The following is a 25,155-nucleotide window of genomic DNA, read 5'->3' as shown; positions in this document are numbered from 1 at the left end:
AGTTTTGGGCCCGTAAAATGCCAGGGCAGTATAGGAACCCCACAAGTGACCCCATTTTAGAAAGAAGACACCCCAAGGTATTCTGTTAGGTGTATGATGAGTTCATAGAAGATTTTATTTTTTGTCACAAGTTAGCGGAAATTGATATGTATTGTTTTTTTTTTTTCACAAAGTGTCATTTTCCGCTAACTTGTGACAAAAAAAAAATCTTCTATGAACTCACCATACTCCTAACAGAATACCTTGGGGTGTCTTCTTTCTAAAATGGGGTCACTTGTGGGGTTCCTATACTGCCCTGGCATTTAAGGGGCCCTAAACCGTGAGCAGTAGTCTAGAATCCAAAGGCCTCAAAATGACCTGTGAATAGGACGTTAGGCCCCTTAGCGCACCTAGGTTGCAAAAAAGTGTCACACATGTGGTATCGCCGTACTCAGAAGAAGTAGTATATTGTGTTTTGGGGTGTATTTTTACACATACCCATGCTGGGTGGGAGAAATCTCTCTGTAAAAGGACAATTGTGTGTAAAAAAAAATCAAACAATTGTCATTTAAAGAGATATTTCTCCCACCCAGCATGGGTATGTGTAAAAATACACCCCAAAACACATTATACTACTTCTCCTGAGTACGGCGGTACCACATGTGTGGCACTTTTTTGCACCCTAAGTGCGCTAAGAGGCCCAAAGTCCAATGAGTACCTTTAGGATTTCACAGGTCATTTTGCGACATTTGGTTTCAAGACTACTCCTCACGGTTTAGGGCCCCTAAAATGCCAGGGCAGTATAGGAACCCCACAAATGACCCCATTTTAGAAAGAAGACACCCCAAGGTATTCCGTTAGGAGTATGGTGAGTTCATAGAAGATTTTATTTTTTGTCATAAGTTAGCGGAAAATGACACTTTGTGAAAAAAAACAATTAAAATCAATTTCCGCTAACTTGTGACAAAAAAAAAAAATCTTCTATGAACTCACCATCCTCCTAACGGAATACCTTGGGGTGTCTTCTTTCTAAAATGGGGTAATTTGTGGGGTTCCTATACTGTCCTGGCATTTTAGGGGCCCTAAACCGCGAGGAGTAGTCTTGAAACGAAATTTCTCAAAATGACCTGTGAAATCCTAAAGGTACTCATTGAACTTTGGGCCCCTTAGCGCAGTTAGGGTGCAAAAAAGTGCCACACATGTGGTATCGCCGTACTCAGGAGAAGTAGTATAATGTGTTTTGGGGTGTATTTTTCCACATACCCATGCTGAGTGGCAGAAATATCTCTATAAATAGACAATTGTGTGTAAAAAAAATAAAACAATTGTCATTTATGGAGATATTTCTCCCACCCAGCATGGGTATGTGTAAAAATACACCCCAAAACACATTATACTACTTCTCCTGAGTACGGCAATACCACATGTGTGGCACTTTTTTGCAGCCTAACTGCGCTAAGGGGCCAAAAGTCCAATGAGCATCTTTAGGCTTTACAGGGGTGCTTACAATTAGGCACCCCCCAAAATGCCAGGACAGTGAACACACCCCACAAATGACCCCATTTTGGAAAGTAGACACTTCAAGGTATTCAGAGAGGAGCATAGTGAGTCCGTGGCAGATTTCATTTTTTTTTGTTGCAAGTTAGAAGAAATGGAAACTTTTTTTTTCTTTTTTTTGTCAGAAAGTGTCAACTTGTGACAAAAAATAAAATCTTCTATGAACTCACCATGCCTCTCACTGAATACTTTGGGATGTCTTATTTCCAAAATGGGGTCATTTGGGGGGTATTTGTACTATCCTGGAATTTTAGCCCCTCATGAAACCTGACAGGTGCGCAGAAAAGTCAGAGATGCTTGAAAATGGGAAAATTCACTTTTGGCACCATAGTTTGTAAACGCTATAACTTTTACCCAAACCAATAAATATACACTGAATGGGTTTTTTTTTATCAAAAACATGTTTGTCCACATTTTTCGCGCTGCATGTATACAGAAATTTTACTTTATTTGAAAAATGTCAGCACAGAAAGTTAAAAAAATCATTTTTTTGCCAAAATTCATGTCTTTTTTGATGAATATAATAAAAAGTAAAACTCGCAGGAGCAATCAAATAGCATCAAAAGAAAGCTGTATTAGTGACAAGAAAAGGAGGTAAAATTCATTTAGGTGGTAGGTTGTATGACCGAGCATTAAACCGTGAAAGCTGCAGTGGTCTGAATGGAGAAAAAGGCTCTGGTCCTTAAGGGGCGAAAAGACTGTGGTCCTGAAGTGGTTAAGGTGGCCACACACCATACAATTAACCACTTAAGCCTAACTGGACGAGATTTCTCGTCCAGTTAGGCTGTGCGCGCTCCCGCGGGCCCCCCCATGCGCGCTCCTGCTACCTGCCGTTTACCCAGCGATCAGTGAAAGGGATTATAGATCCCTTTCACCGATCGCATCCCCCAGGAGAAAAGCCGACAGCGTCTCTCCAGACTCTGCAGCTTTTCTGCGTGCAAAAAAAGTTCCAGGTCTTCTTTCTTCTTCCTGGGAGCGAGCTCGATCGCTCCCAGGACTATTTGAATGTGGCCATCTTGTGGCCAAATAGTAAAACTACACCCACATGCATGTTACATTATACATGCACACTTTTTACATTAAAAATTACTGTTTACCTCTCACACCACTAATTACCCACATACAATATTTAATTAAAAAAAAAAATGTACAATAACAATAATAAAAAAAACAAATAGTTACCCAAGGGTCTGAACTTTATAAATATGCATGTCAAAGGAGTATATGAATATATTTTTTTTAAATTATGGGCTTGTAAATAGTGATGGACGCAAATTGAAAAATTGCACCTTTATTTCTAAATAAAATATCGGCACCATACATTGTGATAGGGACATAATTTATATGGTGTAATAAGCAGGACAAATTGGCAAATAAAGTACATGGGTTTTAACCACTTTACCCCCGGCGGTACGAATTTCTCCGTCCCTTTTTTCCCTCCTAAAAAACCAGGGACGGAGAAATCCGTACCTTCCGCGCTCACGCCGCTGTCCGCGCTACCGCCGCTCGTGCGCGCGCACCCGCCGCTCGTGCACGCCGCGGCCCGCTTGCCCGGAGATCAATGAACGGGAAAATCCATTCCCGTTCGTTGATCTAAGCCCCCGCAATGATCCGCTGCTTCTTTCAGAAACAGCGCGATCATTGTGAGTCTCCCAGCCTCCTACTGCTTCCTGTAAGCGTCCTTCCGGTCGCTTACAGGTCGCATGTAAACATGTAAACATACTCACTGTGCCATCTTGTGTCCAAATAGTAAACTACACCCTAATGCATTTTACACATACAAATAAATTGTTTTACATAATAAATTAACTCATTACCTCCCACACTCCCCAATTTTTTTTTTTTTGTAATTTAAAAAAAAAAAATATATATATACAATAAAAAAAAACCATAAATAGTTACCTTAGGGACTGAACTTTTTAAATATTTATGTCAAGAGGGTATAACACTGTTACTTTATAAACTACGGGCTTGTAATTAGGGATGGACGCAAAACTGAAAAAAATGCACCTTTATTTCCAAATAAAATATTGGGGCCAAACATTGTGATAGGGACATAATTTAAACGGTTTTATAATCGGGAATAATGGGCAAATAAATTTCATGGGTTTTAATTACAGTAGCATGCATTATTTAAAAACTATAATGGCCGAAAACTGAAAATAATAATTTTTTCCCACATTTTTTCCTATTTTCCCCATTAAAACACATTTAGAATAAAATAATTCTAGGCATAATGTCCCACCTAAAGAAAGCCTAATTGGTGGCGGAAAAAACAAGATATAGTTCATTTCATTGCGATAAGTAATAATAAAGTTATAGACGAATGAATGGACGGAGCGCTGAAAGGTGAAAATTGCTCTGGTGGTCAGGGGGTAAAACCCCTCAGTGGTGAAGTGGTTAATTATGGTAGCATGTATGAATTTCAAACTATATTGGCCAAAAGCTGATAAATAATGATTTTTTTCCATTTCTTTCTTAATATTCCTGTTAAAATGGATTTAGAATAAATTAATTTTCAGCAAAGTGTATCACCCACAAAAAGCCTAATTGGTGGCGGAAAAAACAAGATATAAATCCATTCATTGTGATGAGTAGTGATAAAGTTATTGGCAAATAAATGGGAGGTGAAAGTTGCTCAGATGCAAAAAAATTTCAACCCTGTGGGCTTAAGTGGTTAAAAGATCCAAGTTTTCACCAATTCGATAATTTTGATCGGTTGTCCCAATAAATAGAGAACTTTTCTTTGTTTTCGATCGATAAATCCTATCGAATTTCCCAATTATTTTTTTTGGGGGGGTGGGGGGGGGGGGGATTGGACATGTTGTAAGCTTTAGACCAACTTTATCAAGAATGATATGGTGTGTGATGGCTTGTCAATTACTTGATGTACAGTTCCAATCAATTATTTCTGAGCTATAAATTATTTTATTCATGATTGGGGAAACATTGAAGATAGGTGTGTGGTACATAGGTCAGATATTTAAATTACAATCAGTCAGAAAAAATTTGATTGCTATTCTTGAATTGAACAGATATTTAAAAAATGTTAATATTTAGGCTAGGTTTCCACTGCTGCAATTGAGGTCTGATTTTCTGCACACGAATGCGGATGCGATTTGGCAGCCTATTAAAGTCAACAAAGAGCTTCCGAATTCTTGTGCGGGGAAAAACAAAAATCTGACGGCATGCAGCATGACGCGTCACCTGTTCCGAATCCCATTACCGTGCATAGCGTACCTAGAGGGATTCGGCTGAGAGACACATCACAGCTGTGCCGACATCGCGTCTCGCAAGACACATGCCGAGCACAATGGCACTGTAGCCTTACTGCTAGACTTGCCCTGTTTCAGCTTTGGATTGGTGGTACAACCATCATAGTAACTTCCTAATGTAGAAGAGTTTAATCTCAGGATTTTGAAACAAAACATGCAGCATCCATTACAACCTTGCTCAAGTGTAATCCTACTGCTCATGTAAATAAAAACCTAAAGACAGTGCAGACTTCCTTGCTTTATGCAGGACATTTTAACTTGCTGCAGATATAAATAGTTTGTGCAGCAATGAGATATGTGCCATCAGTTTTAATAACATTGGAGTCCTACTAAAGGTATCTTGTCATTTGGATTTCCTCCATGGTTTCATATTTTTTCACATTGAATGGTTTATGATCTTTACCAAAATGTTAGACCAAGTGCACTGAATTAAACACAACACAGTGCAGAAATTATAGTTTTATTTATTCATGGAACAATATTTTCAAAACACTCATATTGCCCACACAAAAAAAACTATCCATCCACCTTTATTAACAGATTCTGCTGACTAAACAAACAGGTCTGATTTCAACCACCATTAAGGATCTACAATAGCACCATTCCTTACACAAAATAAATTCCCGAACAAATGAGAAAGCAGTAGAAATACATGTGAAAAATATTATAATATTATATTATATATTATTTCTAAAGCTCTGGAATTCTACTGGAAAACAATATGGCCCACCATGTTTAAATGGAGAAGGCTCAGAACAGTGTTCAGTTTTCCCAGGATTGACCAAGCCAGCAAAATGACTGCAAGAGTGAAGCTATAACTCGGCCAGGAAATCACAAATTCTGCCAGAAGAGCATTCACACACTTGGAAACCTCTCCCCCTCTCTCCTAAACCTACGTGCACATGCTAGTTGGAACTTAGCTGAGGCAGATGTCCTGGGCCATTCTTGGCTAAGAATCTATTGAGTGTGCGGGCATTGTTCCCCTCCTTTCCCCGCTCGCTAGAATTGGCTCCTTCATCCATTCCCATAGAGACAGTACATGATGCTCTGGTACACTTGAGCGACATGTCTGTCTAGCACTCATTCCCTGCAGTGTCAACTGCAGGATAAAGTCCCCAAAAGCAACACAAATAGTACAAACATGTCTAAGCACCTTTACAAATGATCACTGTTTATTACTTGAGTAAAAAAAAGATACCCTTTAATAATTTGTGATAATTTCTAGTAGATCCTATTCAGCTGCTCAAAACAGAAAACCATATTCACAAATAACTCTCTTATGAAGAAAGCGGTTTGCTTTAATATCCCTAATCAACCCAGTAAAACTTACACCAGTGGATTGAAACAAAAGTATACGTGAGGGAATTATTCCACATAAGAGAAATCTGAGAGACAGGAGGGGGTATCCTGCTGTTTGACATACACTTGTATAGCAGCCACAGGTGTTGGTTTAGCCAAAAGGTCACAAAATGTAATTTGGTTTTATTAAAGATGCAAAATATACGATATTCACCATGTTCAGAAGACATAGAAGTACACATGCACAAATTCTTGGAAACTATTTATAGACTTTAATGCTCACCTCACATTTGCAACAATCCTCAAACCTTTGGGAACACGGACTGACCATTTAAAAACAGAAAACCATATTCACAAACATGGTGATGGTATTGTGATGGTGTGCAGAAGTTTAATTGCCACTAAATCCGGAACATTTGCAATTGATAGCATGGGCCTTTTATCAAATATCATGCTAAGGCCACCCAGTCAATAGTATAGCTTCAGCAAGGTGATCAGAAAAGCCTCTTGTCTAGTACAGTGATGGCTAACCTTGGAACTCCAGCTGTGGTGGAACTACAAGTCCCTTGAGGCATTGCAATACTCTGACAGCTCTAAGCATAACTTGGGGAGGCAGAGGCAAGATTGGATTTGTAGTTTTGTAACAGCTGGAGTGTCAAGGTTAGCCATCACTGGTCTAGTAGGTGGCTGCTCTGTGGTCAACACAGATACTCTCTTCTAGTCATGGTATCTATGTCAAACATTGAGCAGAATCTCCTTTTAATTCAATTTGCAGGCCCTGCACTGGGGACAGAGGCTGCAGATATTGTGTGATAAAAGACACTAGGGTGTGGCATGCATGTGTGCAACTGTACCTGCTCAAATACAGATTCTCCACAAGTCATGAAGTACATTTAAAACCACTGCTGTTGCTGCTCCAGATGCACTATTCTGCTTGTTTGACTCCTGCCTGGCCCATTTCTACTTTGCTTGGAGTATTTGTCTGACTACTGCTTTCTGGCATTTGACAGCTATTTGCCACTTAAGCCACTCTCTGGTTCGTCGATTAGCTTGTTTAAAAGACTACTTTATTGGTTCTTATCCATTGCTATTAATATGTGCTAGGACTTTATAACCTGTACTCACTAAACTGGTCCTACTTAGGCACAGATTAAAGACCTTATAAGGTGACATTAGTAAAAAAAAAAAAAAAAAATTCAGTACCTGTCTTTATTCTGTATGCATGGAGGACGCCATCCTCTCCCTCCATTGACTTCCGCCGGGTCCCTCAACGCCATCGCCCAGGTCAGGCTTTCATGCCACTGGTAAAATGGCCGCCGGAGCTTGCCACGGCTGCGCAGTCCGCATAGACACGAGTGCGGCTGCGCAGCTCTAGGGCTCCTCCCGACGCGTCCTCGCTACAGGGTGTCTCATGTGCGTGGATCGGGGGGAGGCCCTAGGGCTGTGCAGCCGCACTTGCGTCTGTGCGGACTGCGCAGCCGCGGCAAGCTCCGGCAGCCATTTTACCTGTGGCACGAGAGCCCGACCTGGGCTGTGGGGTCAGGGGCCGACTGGGGGTCTGGCAAAGAGCGGGGGACCCGGCGGAAGTGAACGGAGGGCGCCCTCTGTGCATACATAATAAAAACAGGTACTGAACTTTTTTTTTTTTTTTTTTTACTAATGTCCCCTCGTAAGTCCTTTAAGTTCCACCAACCTAAGTTTATATTGGTAGGTGAACAGAGGCGCCAGAAAGATAAAAGTACATAACATTTTTAAAAAATTGCTGGGAGGAAGTGGTGACTCGCCTCCATTAAAGCAGACACCAAGGACTGTAAATATATAGATATACACATTTATTGAAAATACCCCAAAGATGCAACGTGTTTCGCGGGCACAGACCACTTCTTCAGGCAATAAGCAGGGGATAAACAACGTATCACTGTTTAACTTGTCCTCAAGTGAGTCTCCACTACTGCCCAATACAGACACGAGGAATACAGGATATATCCATTGGCATAATTGATGGTTTGTCACAAATGACACCTGCTTCCAGGCAGCACTATTGCTTCTTGTCTCAATAAATGCATGCGAGGCAACAACTGACTTAAACATACATACATACATAGATTGCAGCCATTTTGTTTGATAAACTAATATTTGAGCTGAAGAAGAAAACTCATCTTTTGAACTTAAGTGTTCCAGCAAGAAAGTGTGTCCCTTTTTATACACAAGAGACACAATTTTGTTTATTTGTATACATTAATTAATAGCTGTCCATATAAAGATTAAGAAATTAAAATATGAGAACGCACCTAAATATATCCACATATCCATTCTACTCATATTCAAGTTAGACCGTGACATTACACAGCTGGTTAATTATGTAGCTCTGACAAATTAAAATGTGACTATTTGGTCATCTTTATTTACAGACCCCTAATATCTACATCAGATTTACACTAGCTAAAATAAACTGATTGTATTTTTATACAGCACAATATGCACAGAATCACAGTTGTACCAAGAAGAGTGAACATTTTATTACCAGGGCCTAAATAGTTTAAAAGCAGCATAAAACTGGTCAAGATTGCAGTGGTATCAAACAGTATTTCTATGCAAGAACACCAGACTGCAGTTTTGTGAGGCGCAGCTATCTATGCATGTCATATTCCTTTTCTTTAGCTGGTATCTCAGACTCACAGATTCATCTCCCAGGTCATGCCATTTAAACTAAGGGTAAAGAGCATTTATTATCTGATACTAAGGAATTATGTCTCAGAGAAATCTCATCCAGGTGTTGATGAGCAGAATGCAATTGACTACACCACATATTTACAAACCTTGACACCTTTTGAAATAATGGCCCTTCCTGAAATAGGAGAAATCACTACTACAAACCACTGGGAATCTGTATTCCAACCTTGAACATATAGCCAAGAGTGGATGGTCCCAGAAGAACACTTGTGGCTGATTTACTGAAGCTGCCCATTAATTATGCATTTTTGATTGGACTATTTTAGCAACTCTATGTAGTAGAAGGGTAAACTGACTGAATGACTTTGAATGCATAGTTTAGGCAGTCCATCATTTTACACAGAAGTGGCAAGGATTGTAAATTGGATTGCATAATTAACCTCCCTGGTGGCCTATTAGAAACCGCCAGGGGGCAGCGCAGCACTATTTTTTTTTTTTTTTAAATCATGTATAGCCGCTGTACAGCGGCATCCCCCCGCTTCGATCGCCTTCGGCGATCTTTGATCAGGAAATCCCGTTCGAAGAACGGGATTTCCTGAAGGGCTTCCCCCGTCGCCATGGCGGGATAACGTCACGACGTCTAAGGGAGTCCCGATCCACCCCTCAGCGCTGCCTGGCACTGATTGGCCAGGCAGCGCACAGGGTCTGGGGGGCGTCACGGCGCGGCGATCAGCGGCGATTTTGCGCGGAGCAGCGGCGATCGGAATGCACACGCAGCTATCAAAGTGCTAGCTGCGTGTTGCAAGAAAAAAAATGATGCAAATCGGCCCAGCAGGGCCTGAGAAATCCTCCTGCATGGCATAGCCCGAGCTCAGCTCGGGCTTACCGCCAGGAAGGTTAATAGGTATTTTTAGTTCAAATCCAGAAAAAAATGGAGAATATAACTGATCAAGCAAACCTAGACTAGATTTATTTTTACATTTTCCACTATTAAGTGGCAAAAGTTTGGAACAGCCACCTTGGTCAAATCCAAATACAAGAATTAACTAAAGGTAAGCAAATTAGGATTTAAGCTGGATCACTTATTGTTGCCAATGTTCTCCGTCCTCTGTAAATGAGACCACTGTGTTATTTTATGTTCTGCTTTCACAAATGCAATTGTATTGGGATCATTACAGCTGACATTCTGCACAATGCCGTTAACGTTATTCCTGTTTCAGAACCTGCAGAAGGATAAACAAATGTACAAAAAGGGCAGCCTATTTTTAATTATTTCTTCATACACTCGACAAAGCAAATTTCATTTTTTTCACTGAAGATCAAAGTAAATAATTTACTTAAAGTGTACCTAAGCCGAAGCTCGGGTACAATATCACATGCTTACCTAAGAAGAGGGAAGTCTCGGGATCCTACGGAGGCTTCCCATGGTGTCCTTCAAAGATAACTGACAAGGGCTTGTTGGAAATCTGATTTGGGCTGTGCTCCTCTTCAAGCACAAGTGCAGCTGTACTGTGCCTGTGTGAGTACGGACACACCTGCACAATAAGCCAGAGCCGCTCATGCCAAAAGAGGAGCAGGGCCCCGAGGTTAAGGAGGGTCCCAGGCAGAGGTGGAGAATCGGAGTACAGCATGGGAAGCCTCTGGAGGATTCCCTATCTCCTTAGGTAGGTATTTGCTTTGTGAATTTTATAAGGCTTCAGGTTCTCTTTAAAGCAGTGATCCCTAATCCTGTCCCTCAAGGCTCACCAACAGTGTGTGTTTTGTGGAAATCCACAGAGGTAGGTTATCAGCTATGCTGCAACACTAATTACCCCAACTGTGATTGTGTGTGGTTTTCTACAAAACATGGTGGGCCTTGAGGACAGGGTTGGAGAACTCTGCTTTAAAGGACCACTATTGTGAAAACTGTAAAATTGTAAATGAATGTGTATGCATACATATAAGATGTACATTTGTCTCTGAGCAAAACTAAATTTTACTGAATTTTGCCATAAACAAAAAATTTTTTTTTCCATGATTATGACAGTTGTGTAAAAAGTCAATACATAATACATCGTACCTGTAGTTAATCTGACTAGTCCATCTCCTCATGGGGAATTCTCTAGAATTCTTTTTTTTTTTTTTTTTTAAAGCACTCCCTGGACAGCAGATGTACAGTCCAACTGCCAGAATAGTGTTTCTATGAGTAGGCAGGCTGATTGGCATCTTTAGGTCCTTTCCAGGGAGTGCTTTTTTAAACAATAGAAGAAATGCTGAGAATCCAGGAAAAGGAAAACCAGTAATAATAATATATAAAAAAGCTACTGTTAATGACAGCAATAAAGGATAAAGTAAATTTTACTGCATGTTACTTTGGCCAAATGTACATCATATTTGTATCTGTACACTTGTATTTCAAATTGTAAAATGTTTTGCGATAGTGGTCCTTTAGAGTAAACCTGAAATGAGAAAACTGAGTAGATGTTCCTCCGTCCAGCCCGTTATTCCAGCGCTGTCGGTAAAGGTATCTGACCTATTCAGTCAAACAGTACTTCGAAAACTATTGATGTTGGTTCTGAGAACCAGTGCATCGCTACTGTGCTTGCGTAGACTTAAAGAGAATCTGTATTGTTAAAATCGCACAAAAGTAAACATTCCAGTGCGTTAGGGGACATCTCCTATTACCCTCTGTCACAATTTTGCCGCTCCTCGCCGCATTAAAAGTGGTTAAAAACAGTTTTAAAAAGTTTGTTTATAAACAAACAAAATGGCCACCAAAACAGGAAGTAGATTGATGTACAGTATGTCCACACATAGAAAATACATCCATACACAAGCAGGCTGTATACATCCTTCCTTTTGAATCTCAAGAGATCATTTGTGTGTTTCTTTCCCCCTGCAGCTATCTTCCACTGAAGTGTCGGGCTGTTTCTTCCTGCAGAGTGCAGACAGCTCTGTCTGTATGTAATTCCTCTGTATGTGAAAGCCCAGCCAGCTCAGAGGACGATTTATCCAGCTTGTAAAAGATAAGAGAGAAGAGAGAAGCTGCTCTAATCTAAATAATACACAGACAGTGTGCAGAGAGAGGCCTGGATGGGGGAGATGCATCACAGAACCACAACACTGAAGAACTTGGCAGCCTTCCAGACACAGGCTGACAAGTCTGACAAGAGAGAGATAAGTTGATTTATTACAGAGATGGTGATAGTAGAACGTGCTGCAGTAAGCCAGAACACATTAGAATAGCTTTTGGAACTTGTAGGATGATAAAAAACAGGATGTAATTTTTGTTACGGAGTCTCTTTAAGTTGCAAATGCACAGTAGCAATGCACTAATCCTCTGAACTATTTGGGGACACGTAGTTCCAAAGAGCTATTTGATCACACAGCTTTACTGGCAAAAAGAACTGGAACAAAAGGCCAAATTGAAGAATAAGAAGGCTCTATACTATCCAGAGCCTTCCCTCTCCTCAGGTAAATATCAAACCTGAAGTTAGTTTTCTGACTTCAAGTTTTCTGTAAGGCAGCACATGCACTCTTTAGTAAGAGTTGGCAGGATAAAAACACTTTATATACTAACAACCCCATTACCGAACTGGTTGTGATGCTGTGTAAAATGTAAACAAAAAGTACCCACTACTACAAAGGCAATATATTGAATGTTGAAAATGCAAAAATCTTATGAAATGTTGAATTTGATGCCAGTAACACATTGCAAAAAAGTTGGGGTACAGGCAGCAAAAAACTGGGAAATGTGGTGTAATGCTAATTCCCCCCCCCCCCCCCCCCAAAAAAAAAAAATCTAAACAGCTGGTGAACCAATTTACAACACTCTGCAAAACACTGTAGGAGTCAGTCAATGCAAAAGTTTAAATAGCAGCTGTGTGCTCAGCAATAAATGTGACGTAATTCACATTTAATAACGATCATGAATGGGCTATCAAAAATATATTTACCCACAACCAAAAAACAGATAGGTGGCTGAACTTCCACCCCACTTTTCTGAAAGCCTTGCCAATCCAGCCCCCAAAGCTCTGTGGCCAACGCCTGTTTTGTTGCAACAACTTGCCTCCAGCTTGGCAGCCACAGCCTAATCTCACAAGACTCAAGGAAAAATATTGAGCAATTAGGTCGCAGGTGCCGAGCTGGGTGCAGGCTGCGGCAACAAAGCTGGTTTATCCACCTCTATGGTTTTCAGACGGGTGAGTCAAATACATTTTTGATGGCCGAATCATTATGGTTTTAAGCATGAATGACTTCACATTGATTGTTGAACACACTTCAAGTGCTCTTTAAGAGTTACATTCCTCAATGTAAAATAGTAAGACTTGGGTATTTGATCAATTACAGAACATAAGAGATTTAGAGAATTGAGAGAAAATTCTGTACACAAGGGGCTAAACCAACAGTCAGTACTGGAGGGTCATGATCTTGCAATATCAGGCAACAGTGCTGTAAAACAGACAACTTCTGAAAACCACAGTCTGTGAATGGAGTTTATAGCTGTATAAACAAATGATGTTAAAACAAAGTAGAAACTATGCATAAACATGATCCTGAAACGCCACCACTTTTACTGGGCCCAAACGTATTTGAATTCGATTATAGTGAATTAAAAAATGGTCTGACAAATCAAAATTGAAGATTTTTTTTGTTATCAGACACTGTGTCCATCTGGCTTATCAGCTAACAGTTCAAAAGCCAACATCTCTGATGGCATGGAGTCTTGTTAGTGCACATGGTATGGAAAAATTGCACACCTGAAAAGGAATAATTAATGCTCAATTGTTTGGTCAAAGATAATATTTCTCTGTTTAAACATTTGTTATGCTGTGTTTGCACTAATTTATATTAAATGCAGGGCCTCAATTCACAATTACCTCAATTAACTAAGCATCACCACGTTCAGTAATGCTGAAAACAGCTGATTTTACCGATCACCTTTCCAAATTCCAATTCACTAAACCTATTACTGCACAGAAAATTAGAATTACCGACTAGTGAGGTAAACATTTTGGCCATTATAGTTTTAAAATAATACATACTACCGTAATTAAAACCAACACATTTCATTTGCCCACTTGTCTCGGTTATTGCAACGTTTAAAATTTTTCTCTAGTACAATGCATGGCGCCAATATGTTATTTGGAAATAAAGGTGCATTTTTTTAGTTTTGCATCCATCCTTAATTACAAGCCCATAATTTATAAAGTAACAGTAATATACCCTCTTGACATACAAATTAAAAAAAGTTCAGTCCCTAAGGTATTTTTTTTTTTTTTTTGTAAATTTTTTGTATTTTTTTTTTTTTTTACAAAAATAAAATAAAATAAAGTTAGGGTAACTATTGGGGAGTGTGGGAGGTAAGGGGTTATTTTAAAATGTAAAAATAGGTCTTTTTATAAAAAATGTTTTTAGGTGTAATTTTACTTTTTGGCCACAACAGGTCCTCATGCAAAACTTCCCTATGTGTAGTATTACTACGCAAAGAGGAAGCAATGCGTTGACGTGTAACTACCGGGTTTTGTGAATGACTGTGCCGTCAGACGCTGGCATTCATTCACATGGGGATTTAGATCAATGAATGGGACCTGTGTTCCCATTCATTGATCTCACGGCTAACGATCGACGGGAGTATCGGCGGTGGGAACGCGCGAGGGGGCAATCGGTAGTGCACAGCGCATAGGGACGTAGTAGCTACATCCCTGAAAGAAGATACGGGGAAATGCAGGGACATAGTTACTTGTCCCGGGGGAGGGGAAGTGGTTAATGCAAGTCAACGGGAGCATTAAAAAAATGCTCAGAAAGCTCCGATGGTTATAAAAGCTCTCAGGGCTCATAATGTATCTACAGCAGAGGTCTCAAACTCGCGGCCCGCGGGCCATTTGCGGCCCTCGATACAATATTTTGTGGCCCTCGCCGGCAAAAGCTTCCTTATAGTTCGCTGCAGTGCTCCCAAGTAATCCCCCGCATCCCCGCCGCTAAACGAGGGCTGCAGAGCCCCCAAATCGCCAGGGGGGCAATCCGCCGGCATTTCCTGGAAGGGGCAGAGCTTTCAGCTTCAGCTCTGCCCCTCCTGACGTCAATCGCTGCACAGATCGCCGCCTCTCCCCGCCCCTCTCTGTAAAGGAAGAGTGAGAGGGGCGGGCAGAGGCGGCGATGCGCCGCGATTGTGAAATTCCTTATGCGGCCCAGCCTCATCCTAACTTTGCCTCCTGTGGCCCCCAGGTAAATTGAGTTTGAGACCCCTGATCTACAGCCATAAATGTGAAAATCTGTATTCTGGTATATAGAACAGAAGAGCTCCCCCTTGTGGCTACAGCACATCTAAAGGGATGAGGGTGATTCACTGGACAGAAAACCCTGACTTATACATACTGTACAGCTTCCTGCCTCATGATGACCTGCTACACAGCTGGTAAGTGACACTTCCTGAGCAGGGCTTAGTGAATTGAAGCATGTTTGTTCTCTAATTACTGAACTTCTGCATCATGCGGAAAATCTTTAGTGAATTTGGGGAAAAAAAGTGTAAAATACCGAATGCAGTATTTTACCGACCTAAAGGATTTTAACAAACTGCCTTTAGTGAATTGAGGCCATTATGTTTTATTTATATTCAACATAGCATTACAATTTCTTTGGAAATAGGACTGTATACACATACTACAGACATGTCAAAAGCAGACAGGTAGGTGAGGGAACCACTGGAGCAGGGGAGTAGTGGCCAGCACATGGAGAGGATAGTAAGGCTGATCAGGTATAAAGTTGCAATCCACATAGTCCCTCTTCCCCAAGTTGTTAAGTATGCTTTAATGATTTTCATCATATTTTTGGGTTAATTTTACACAATATAATGAAGCTGGGACTGATCAGACACCTCTCTGATAGTTTTACATGATGGATACATATTAGATAACAATATGCTTGCACTTTAAATCAGAGGTATGAATCACGACATACTCAATCTGTAGAAATGCAGCCGAAAAGCTGAAGATAGCCGACAAATACCTCAAGTATACTTGAAACTAGTGGGTGTATGCAATAAACTGCATTAAGCAGAATTACGTGCATAAAGCCTTACAGCACGATGCGTGTAATGTATTGCATTCTGCTCTAGTCATCGTGTGAGACTTTACCCACGTAATTCTGCTTAAAGCGGACCCAAACCAAACATTTTTTTATTCAAAATATTTAGTTGCGCCACTCTGACACATACAAAGATAAATAAACATTCCTTCAAGCCTATGAGCATTTCAGTGCATACTTTTCACCCTTCTCTTTTCATAACTAGGGTTATACAGGTGGCAGCCATTAGCAATTCCTCCTTTGCCGGACACCAACTACTCCACCAGTTTGCTGGATTCTGTCCCGGCAATATGAAAGGAAGGGAGGGGTTCCTCCAATAAATGTAAAATATTTTATATTTGTAATCATGCAGCTGAAAAAAGGCTGCCATTTATTATTATAATTTAGAAAATAGATTTTATTTCTGAAACCTTGTATTTTTAATTTGGGTCCACTTTAACACAGTGTATTGCATACACCGCAAGATGTCCTGCACCTCAGAACGGTTGAAAGCCACAAGAACCTGATCTACAATCCTAAGAAGCCTGATAAGAAATGGTCATCATGTAAGTGTTACAACCAAAAAGCCATTCCTTTGAGGTGAAAACAAAGGCAAATGATTTATGTATGCACTAAAATAAAAGAATTAGAAAGTAGAAAAATAGCAAAATAACAAAATGTATTATTGAGCCAAAATGTGAAATATTTATCTCTAAGGCCTGGTGCACACCAGAGGAGTTTTTCTGAGCGTTTTGAGTTTTTAAATCTGCTGCTAATGTTATCCTATGTGTCTGTGCACACTGGAGCAATGAGGTTTTGTAAAAAAAAAACCCATAGCATTACATTGGGAAGAGCTTTTGAAACCTCTAGCGTTTGGGTGCTAGAGGTTTCAAAAGCTCTTCCCAATGTAATGCTATGGTGTTTTTTTACAAAACCTCATTGCTCCAGTGTGCACAGACACATAGGATAACATTAGCAGCAGATTTAAAAACTCAAAACGCTCAGAAAAACTCCTCTGGTGTGCACCAGGCCTAATAGAAGGGTGTTGGCTCCTCAAAGGGCTAAAGAACAGTAGTCGAATTAATGTCTGCAGGCAACCTACAGGATTGTGGTTGCTTGTTTGTTTTATGATTATATTCTCATCCATTATACAATACCATTAGAGATTGATCGGTCCCAAATTGATTGCAATAGTACAATCTTAAAAACATGAATTGATAGATAGGCGCTCAAAAGTCCAGTCCTTGAACTTTAAGAAGTTAACAACACTTCGTACTTCCCAATTGATCTCACAGAGATTGTACAGGTACAGTCAATCCAATAGTGGGTGACACAGCAGTGTCCCCCCCAATATAGAGCGATTCACCAGATGGAGCGGCCGGTAATGGGCCTGTCTGCACGTCAGGGGTATTGGCCACCCCTCAGCCTCTATGGCAATAGAGCGATTCACCAGATGGAGCGGCCGGTAATGGGCCTGTCTGCACGTCAGGGGTATTGGCCACCCCTCAGCCTCTATGGCAAAACTCCACTGCTGGGCTCCACAGGACCAACTGGACCTCCAGGGAAGAAAAGAAGAGACATTTCACATAGCGTAAAATGGAGAATATCACGCATTTATTATAAAAAGTTTTTGAAATATTAAAAATTATGAACAACTGCTTCCTTAATTTGTAATTTTTAAATAACTTTTTATAAAAATAAACCCGGGATATTCTCCCTTTTACGCTATGTGAGGTGTCTCTTCTTTTCTTTCCTGGAGGTCCAGTTGGTCCTGTGGAGCCCAGCAGTGAGTCGCTCTATATTGGGGGGGGGGGGGGGGGGCACTGCTGTGTCACCCACTATTGGATGGACTGTACCTGTACAATCTCTGTGAGATCAATTGGGAAGTACGAAGTGTTGTTAACTTCTTAAAGTTCAAGGACTGGACTTTTGAGCGCCTATCCATCTATCAATTTGTGTTCAATTTATTTACAGGAGCGCGCTCCACCTGTACTATACTGGAGTACTGTCTTTAGTCCTTTTTTCACTTGTATTATATCGGTCTGTGAAGCGCTTATGTACATTTGTTTTATACTTTTAATCTTAAAAACATGACCAAAATAATTAAGAACCATCTGCACTACCAAGTGTGTAATATAAATGATGCAATCTGGAACTACTTAAAAAGACAGGAGCTAGTAAAACACAAAGTCTGCTATGAAACTACTGCAAGTTCTACAAGATACTCAGACTACCATCAGGAGAAACAATAATAATAATATTTTGAGATCTTTCCACTTTTACAGCATTTTTTTTAATCAAAGGCCTACATCATTTGTACCCACTAATTTGTGATTATTATTATGACTAACACTCACCTTAGTAGTTCAGACAACCTATTGCATGTGACCTTCCTTGAGTCCATTTGGCCACAATCATGCATAAATGGAATTAAATTATTCTGAGAGCATGGTGTTAAATAATTTGAACATTTTACTGCACTGAATTTTAGCAGCTTTTATAACTGGATCCAGACAGAGTGAGATAAAACATTCTTGTTATCTTTTATTGTACATAAGCTATATTATTAATTACAGAATTATATGCCTATTGTAGGAATACATGCAGACACACTGCACACCAACGTACACTACAAAAAGGTTTCTTTATATGTAGAATATGAACGGTGTTTTGGTCCTGTCCATATTGAGAACTAGCGATGGAATTCCAGAATTAGTTTCTGTTGAACGAGTAGAGAACGGAAGTGCACAATGACCCTTATCCCAAATGGCATTGCTTGATTGAATATTATGATACAAGGATCCTAAATTCATAGTACATTAGTATTCAAAGTGTGTAACTAGTCAATACATTTGTTATGGATTACCAATCTCCAGAAAGTTTGGTGTTTTGGTCTCTTTTAGGGGGAGCAGGTGGTGGACCCCTTCGTAATGTTGCATAGCCTGATAAATGGCTGCCTCCATAGCAGTTCGGTTTTTTGTGGTCTGTTAACAGTTCTGGTGGTGGTGGAGGCAGTACCATGTCATCCATTGTGGTAGTGGGTTCTGGTCTGGATAATCGAGCTGAAGTCAAAGAACTATGTCGTGTAATGGATTTTCGCTGCAGAGTCTTATTGAGGTCAGCAAGAAACCCCGGCTGTACACTTAGGCTGGGCTTTGGTGAAGTTGGTACTTGAGGACTAACAGGAGGTGGCTCTGTCATATCAGCTTGCATTAGCCTCATACTGTCATTTCGTTTTGGCCTAGTTGGCGGTGGTGCTTTCTTTACAGATGATTTTGACCATGTCTGAGGTTGTGGGTTGACTACAGCAACTTTTGGAGAGGTATTGCCAGAAAACAAAATAGGAGGACCATCTGGAGGTGGTGGTGGAGGGGGTAAGAGCTCCAGGTCTGCTGGTGGAGGGGGGAATTCAGCTTCAGGATCAGAAGGTGGGGAAGGAAACTCTGCATGGGGTTCTTTTGTTGAAGACAACTTTTGAGCAGTAAGATTTCCTTGCTGAAAAACCATGGGCAAGTTTACTCCAGAAAGATTTAGTTTAACCGGCTTTGGTGGAGCTGTAGGTGGGTATATAGATTCTTTCGATGGAGATGCAGGGGGTTCTTCAAATTTACTTACAAGGCTGTCTATAGAGGACTTCTTGGACTCATGGTACTCTGCAGAGCTGTTGGATTTAATGCTAGAATTGCGCTGTGGAGTAGGTGGAGGCTTCTTACCTCCTGGGCTTGATGTCTTGCTTGATTTTTTAGGAGAGCCTGTTTTGTCTGGTGTTGGAGAAGGCGGTGGCACAGGAGATGTAGAAGGAGGGGGAGGGGGAGGGGGAGGTGGTGGCGGGGGAGGAAGTAAATCTAAACTAGTCTCAGGAGGCGGAGGAGGAAATTCAGGCGATGAAACAGAAAATGGTTGCCATTTTGGCTTTGCTTTAACAGCAGGGGGTGACTGTGGAGCTGTATTTGGAGTCTTGGAGGACTGGGAGTCTGAAAGTGGCATTTGTGGAAACTGACTGGCAATTTGCCTAACTGAGGGCATGGCAGACTGTGGGGAGGAAGGAGGCTTTGCAGAAAAACTCTGCTGTTTGGGCAATGTAGGAGGTGGTGCTGCTCCAGATGGAACAGAAGGTGATGAAAGAGGCTGAGACAGTGTGAAATGTAGCTGCTTTTTTGGTGCTGTAGGTGGTCCTGTAGCAACAGTAGTAGGTGGACTAGTAGAAGGCGCTGCAGCTTTAGCAGCAGGCACAAATTGTTTGTTTGATGCTTGAAATGGTGGTGGTGGAGGAGGGGGTGGTGGAGGTGGAGGAGGGGGTGGTGAAGGGGGAGGTGGAGGTGGTTGAACAGTCTGGACTACATTGTTTTGCTGGACTTGATGAATTTTAAGAGGTGGAGGAGGTGGTGTAAACTGAGGCATTGATGCTGCACATGGATTTGGTTTCAACATTGCCATAGCCGAGCCTGGAGGAGGTGGTGGGGGAGGAGGAGGTGGTGGGGGAGGAGGAGGGATAGCTCCATTTGGAGTTACAAGCACCTGCTTTGTAGCCATTGGGATCTGTTGTGTGATCTGAACTGCAGAAGGTGACTTAAAGGTTGGCCCTGGGTACTGGGCAGCATTCTGCAACCTTGTAATGGTACTATACTTTGCAAATAAGATAGGGGCAGACTTGGACTGGGTGGGTAAAGGTGGAGGAGGGGGTGGTGGTGGTGGTGGAGGTGGTGGGGGAGGAGGCGGAGGTGGTGCCATTGGTGATGGCTGAGATGCCGCCTGAGGAGAAACAATCTTTATTTGACTGTGAGACTGTGGCGCCAGTGATGTTAAAGGGCGATTTAAAGTGTCAATCCGAGCCTAGAATCAAAAGAAAAAAGTAAAAAGATACAACCTGAATGTAACAAAATATACGAATACATATTCATATACTAGCTCCATAAACAAAATAATAACTCAATAGGAAAAGACAGACACAAGCACTGCACTGTATATTCTTTAGTTGCATATTTTTGAACAAGCTGCAAAAAATTACAGGATTCTAGGCACACACACACAATATAACAGTTATAACCCCCAGTCCCCACTTGTTAACAAAATTTGCCATATAAAATAGATAATAGAAAATTCCTTAATGCAGATCTACAGGATAAAAAAAGAAGAAGCTGCAGTTCCTTTTATACCAAACTACAGAATGCTGCTGTAAAAAATATATAAATCATATATAAACAAACCTGAATAAGTATTTATAGTTAATAGCATCAAAGAATGTTTGGAGAGCTTCTAAAAAAAACCAAAACTTGTGCTTCAAGGGGTACTTAAAACAATGTTACTCACAATAGGTGGTACTTGGCCAGCACAGTCATTAATAAAGGGGTAAATGTCATAATGATGTTAAAAAACACTGGTGTAGAGAATGAGAACGGAAAAGCAAGAAGGTGTAAAATTGAGTGTATGGCATCAATTAATCAAGCATTACCGCATTCGGTAATGCTGAAAAAAGCTGAGTTTACGGAGCATTTCGTAAAAGGTCAATTCATCAAGGTTGTTACTGCATGGCAAGCTGAAATTACCAAGCAGTGAGGTAAAATACCGACTTGTGCAGTAAACACCTCAACAAATGTCAATAAATGTCATCAACGTTACAGCATACGGTAAAACACAGTAACCTACTACATATTTACCAGCTGCTCTCCTCTATCGAAAACCAGCTTCGAATGCCTTCCGTGTGGATATCCTCATAATTGACAGGAGCAGAGAGCTAAAAGGAACAGCCTCTGTCTCCTGCAAGTCCCTGTGATTGGATCCGAAGCCTTCTCCGGCGGGTCCAGCTTTTCTACCCCCCAAGAAGTGGGCAGAGAGAAGGGAGCAAAAAAGGCCTCCCCTGCAGCCATTCAACCCCTTAGGCTCCTGTTTGAAGATGCAGAGGAGCTAGTGGGGAAATCACCTAAACATGGCATGTGTAATGTCTCTTGGAAGTTTATCTAAGCTGTGGCAAATAAATAAAATTTTAAGAAAGACTAATGGACAAATTCAGAGAGAGCAGAAGCAGTATAATGAACATCTAAAGGGATGTCAGGATGCCTCTTACTATTGTAATGCTGTCTCTGCACGGAGAACAGAGACAAATACACACTTCTGCTGTTACCGAACAGGTTTTTGTCAATGGGTTTCAGTAAATTACCAAACTTCTACCGTACCTGTGAAAATATTGATGAATTCGCAAAAAAAAAATCTAAAATACCGAATGCGGTATCTTCCCAACTTTTTTTTTTTTTTATCGTACAGCCTTTGATGAATTGAGGCCTACATTTGTGTAGTGTGGGTTATAGCTGACAGACAGAGGGAAATGGATACAGTGAAACTGATCAAATGGGTTTCTTGTTGCACAATGAGAAGGAGCTGACAGAACAGGCGTACTCCTGATATAGAAGTAACTTCACTAGTTAGGCAGGGTTTACACAACTCTGTACATTTTCTTTTTAGTCCTGTCCTGTTGGTTTTGCATCAGTTTTACATGACAGGATGGGGAATGTACACTTTTTTATATGTGAACCAAGCAGACTGGAACGGAACTGTACACCTTTTATGCGTGAACCCAGCCTAAATTATTGTATGGTTACTATAAAGGTGGCCACTAAAGGTCCAATTTCTAGGATTGGTTGTGAATAATTTCCGTTGATGGGCACAATAGTTTTATGAATGATTATAAAAAGTCGTCTGATTTTTGTCAAAACAAAATTTGGATTTTCTTTTCGGTGGTGATAGATAGGGTGCAAAGATTGGTTTGTTTGTGGTGTAGTGAACGATTTCACTTTGATCAGAATTATCTGATTACTCAAACAATTTTTTGCTACAAATTGGATCATTAGTGGACACCTTAACCCCCCTGGTGGTATGACTATTTCCGGATTTTAGGGTAATTTTAAAAGGTTTCAGACCCTAAAATCAGGAAATAATCATGCCGCCAGAATGCCAGCAGCAGCCCCTGCTCTGACTCACCTCCCTGGGCTACAGCGCTGCAATTTTACCTCCGTCCTCTGGGTGGCGCTGTAACGCTTTGGAGAGATCAATGACGGCGATCTCACCAAAGTGTTTCAGAGCCTCTGAGGACAGAAAGGAGAATGGCTACCAATGTCTGGATCCCCCGGGAGGGGAGTAAAAGCTCCCGCTGCGTGCTATACTCTGCATAGAGCTCCCGGCAACTAGCCCGAGCATAGCTCGGGATTACCACCAGGGAGGTTAAAGAGAACCTGTATCAAAAAAGTTCCCCTGGGGGGTACCCACCTCGGGAGGGGGAAGCCTCAGGGTCCCAATAATGCATCACCCTCCCCTGTAGCTGCAGGCAGTCCAGCACTGGCTCCCCCGAAGTGTCCCGGAATCCTCCCTCGACAAGCCTGACAAGCGCTGATTTATTTACCTTTCTTGGCTCCAGCGGAGGCACTGTTGCAGCTTTCCGCACGGATATAGGCTAAAATAGCCGCAGTCCGCTCTACTGCGTAGCGCAGGAGACTTGCGCCCGCGGAGTAGAGCGGCCCAAAAGCGATCGGCTATTTTCGCCTATCTCCGCGGCGGAGAGCCGATACTGCGCCTACGCTGGAGCCAGGAAGGTAAATATTTACATCCCTGCTGTTTGGGGAGCTTTATCTCAGCCGCCGTGGGACCGACAAGGACAGGGGAAGCCTCAATAGGATCTGGAGGCTTCCCCCACCCCAGATGAGTACCCCCCAGGGGAGATTTTTCTCAATACAGGTTTTCTTTAAGGCAAACTAACAGATGGAGGTGGGACTTATAACTGTATAATTACTGTGTACCTGGTATCGTACTTATCATAGATGCAGTCTTTCCACCTAAACAATTACAAGTTTAATTTCCAGTAATACATAATGATCTGTGACACTGAGCTCTCAGTGCAAAATAAAATGACATACATTTGACATGATTTGGAATGAGGGTATGACACAAAAATCACTTTCTGGAGGCAGACAACACCACAGGTACAACAGTGACAACAGGTGAAAGAGAGGCGGGAAGGGGCAAGATAAGCAGAACATAGCTTCAGTTCCTATACTGCAGCAGAAAATCCCACAAAAAGATGCAGCATCTTGTCAGCCAGTGGCAAAGATGAGAGTAGCCCCTTGTGTCCCAGTATAATCTAGATTTCTTTCTGCATTTATTATTTACAGCTGCAGAGGAAAGCCTTATTATTTCAAAAAATTTCACTTCTACAAAGGCAGCTGCAAGTGACATATTATTACTTGCCTGGATGCTGAAACGGTGTCCTTTTTTCTGCCAAGTATGTGATATGGCTGTATGTATTATCCATGAATGTTACATTTCAAATAAGGGCCTCAAAATTATTGGTAATAATGATACTTGGCAAAAATCCTCAGTAAAAAACACCTACCATGAAAAATATGGAAGGAGGTAATTTTGACCTCATAAGAAGCTAGTTCTCTGTAATACTGAATATCTGGCGATACCTGAAGCTATAATTTTATTCCGATCTGTATGTGTGTTCAAAGCTAGAGACTCAAAGTATTACAATCAGCTGACTACAGTTCTCTACTAGCTGGTGTACTTTAATGATCTCCTGTTCTTAAACTGCAAATAAAACTCATCTCTTTCAAAACTGGTCCTGTTACATACATTTATCACCAAAGCAAATTTAGCCATCTGCAGTATTTATAATGCTATTACTATTTTTGGACTGCCATGTGTATTGAACAATGGGATGAATTGCCCTCCTAATTTGCTTTCCAGGGGCAAAATAAAATATAGTTTGGTGTCAGCTATAGCATAGGTTCTCAACACATCTAGATTGTGTGTTGGACATAAATTCTTCATGTTTCAAAACCCACCACCTAAGTCCAGTGTTCTAGTGTCAGCAGCCAACTGAGATTCCAACACTGCACTGGTAAACAGATGAGGAACAAAAAACATGCTGAGTTAGTGAATTTTTTAAGTATTGCTTACTAAAGTCCTAAGATCTTCATCACTAGAGTTTCAGTCTACCTCCTATATCCTCCTCTAGGGCAAGTAATTAAACAAATGAGTGTATAATACAAGCTGGAGGGGTCATTCTATGCACCTCTCTTACAATAAGATTAGTAACAATGTATTATAAACTGGGCCCCATGTATGAAGTGGTTTAAATTTGAGTATTGTTGACCTCAGCAAACAACTTTCACAATTTTGTGGTCCATGTTACATAGAATAGAACAGACTAAATACTATAGGCAACAAGAGAACTTTATATATATATATATATATTCGGTGCAAAAAAGTTAACCAAACAAAAGCCATGGGGTGTTTGTGTTAAGGTATGTTCATGTGTTCAAGAAAGTATTAAGGG

The 25,155-nt window shown here is 41.0% G+C and overlaps 1 protein-coding gene across 6 annotated transcripts in view; it reads right to left on the bottom strand.

Annotated features, from left to right (window-relative positions):
• Positions 1 to 17,768: 17,768 nt before the first annotated feature.
• RAPH1 (Ras association (RalGDS/AF-6) and pleckstrin homology domains 1) overlaps positions 17,769 to 25,155 on the bottom strand; it is a 281,232-nt gene continuing 273,845 nt past the window's right edge. For 5 of the 6 annotated variants that reach the window (XM_068245011.1, XM_068245015.1, XM_068245012.1 and 2 more), the window contains one exon: positions 17,769 to 20,660. In XM_068245011.1, coding sequence (XP_068101112.1) covers positions 18,690 to 20,660 — 1,971 coding nt within the window. In that variant the 3' untranslated portion in view covers positions 17,769 to 18,689. The remainder of the gene's footprint in view (positions 20,661 to 25,155) is intronic. The other variant, XM_068245017.1, reaches the window with a different exon arrangement.

Source organism: Hyperolius riggenbachi, chromosome 7, assembly GCF_040937935.1.
Source record: "Hyperolius riggenbachi isolate aHypRig1 chromosome 7, aHypRig1.pri, whole genome shotgun sequence".
In the NCBI taxonomy this organism is placed as follows: Eukaryota; Metazoa; Chordata; class Amphibia; order Anura; family Hyperoliidae; genus Hyperolius; species Hyperolius riggenbachi.
Note: the sequence above shows the minus strand (reverse complement) of the source record. Positions and strands in the feature narration are given on the sequence as shown.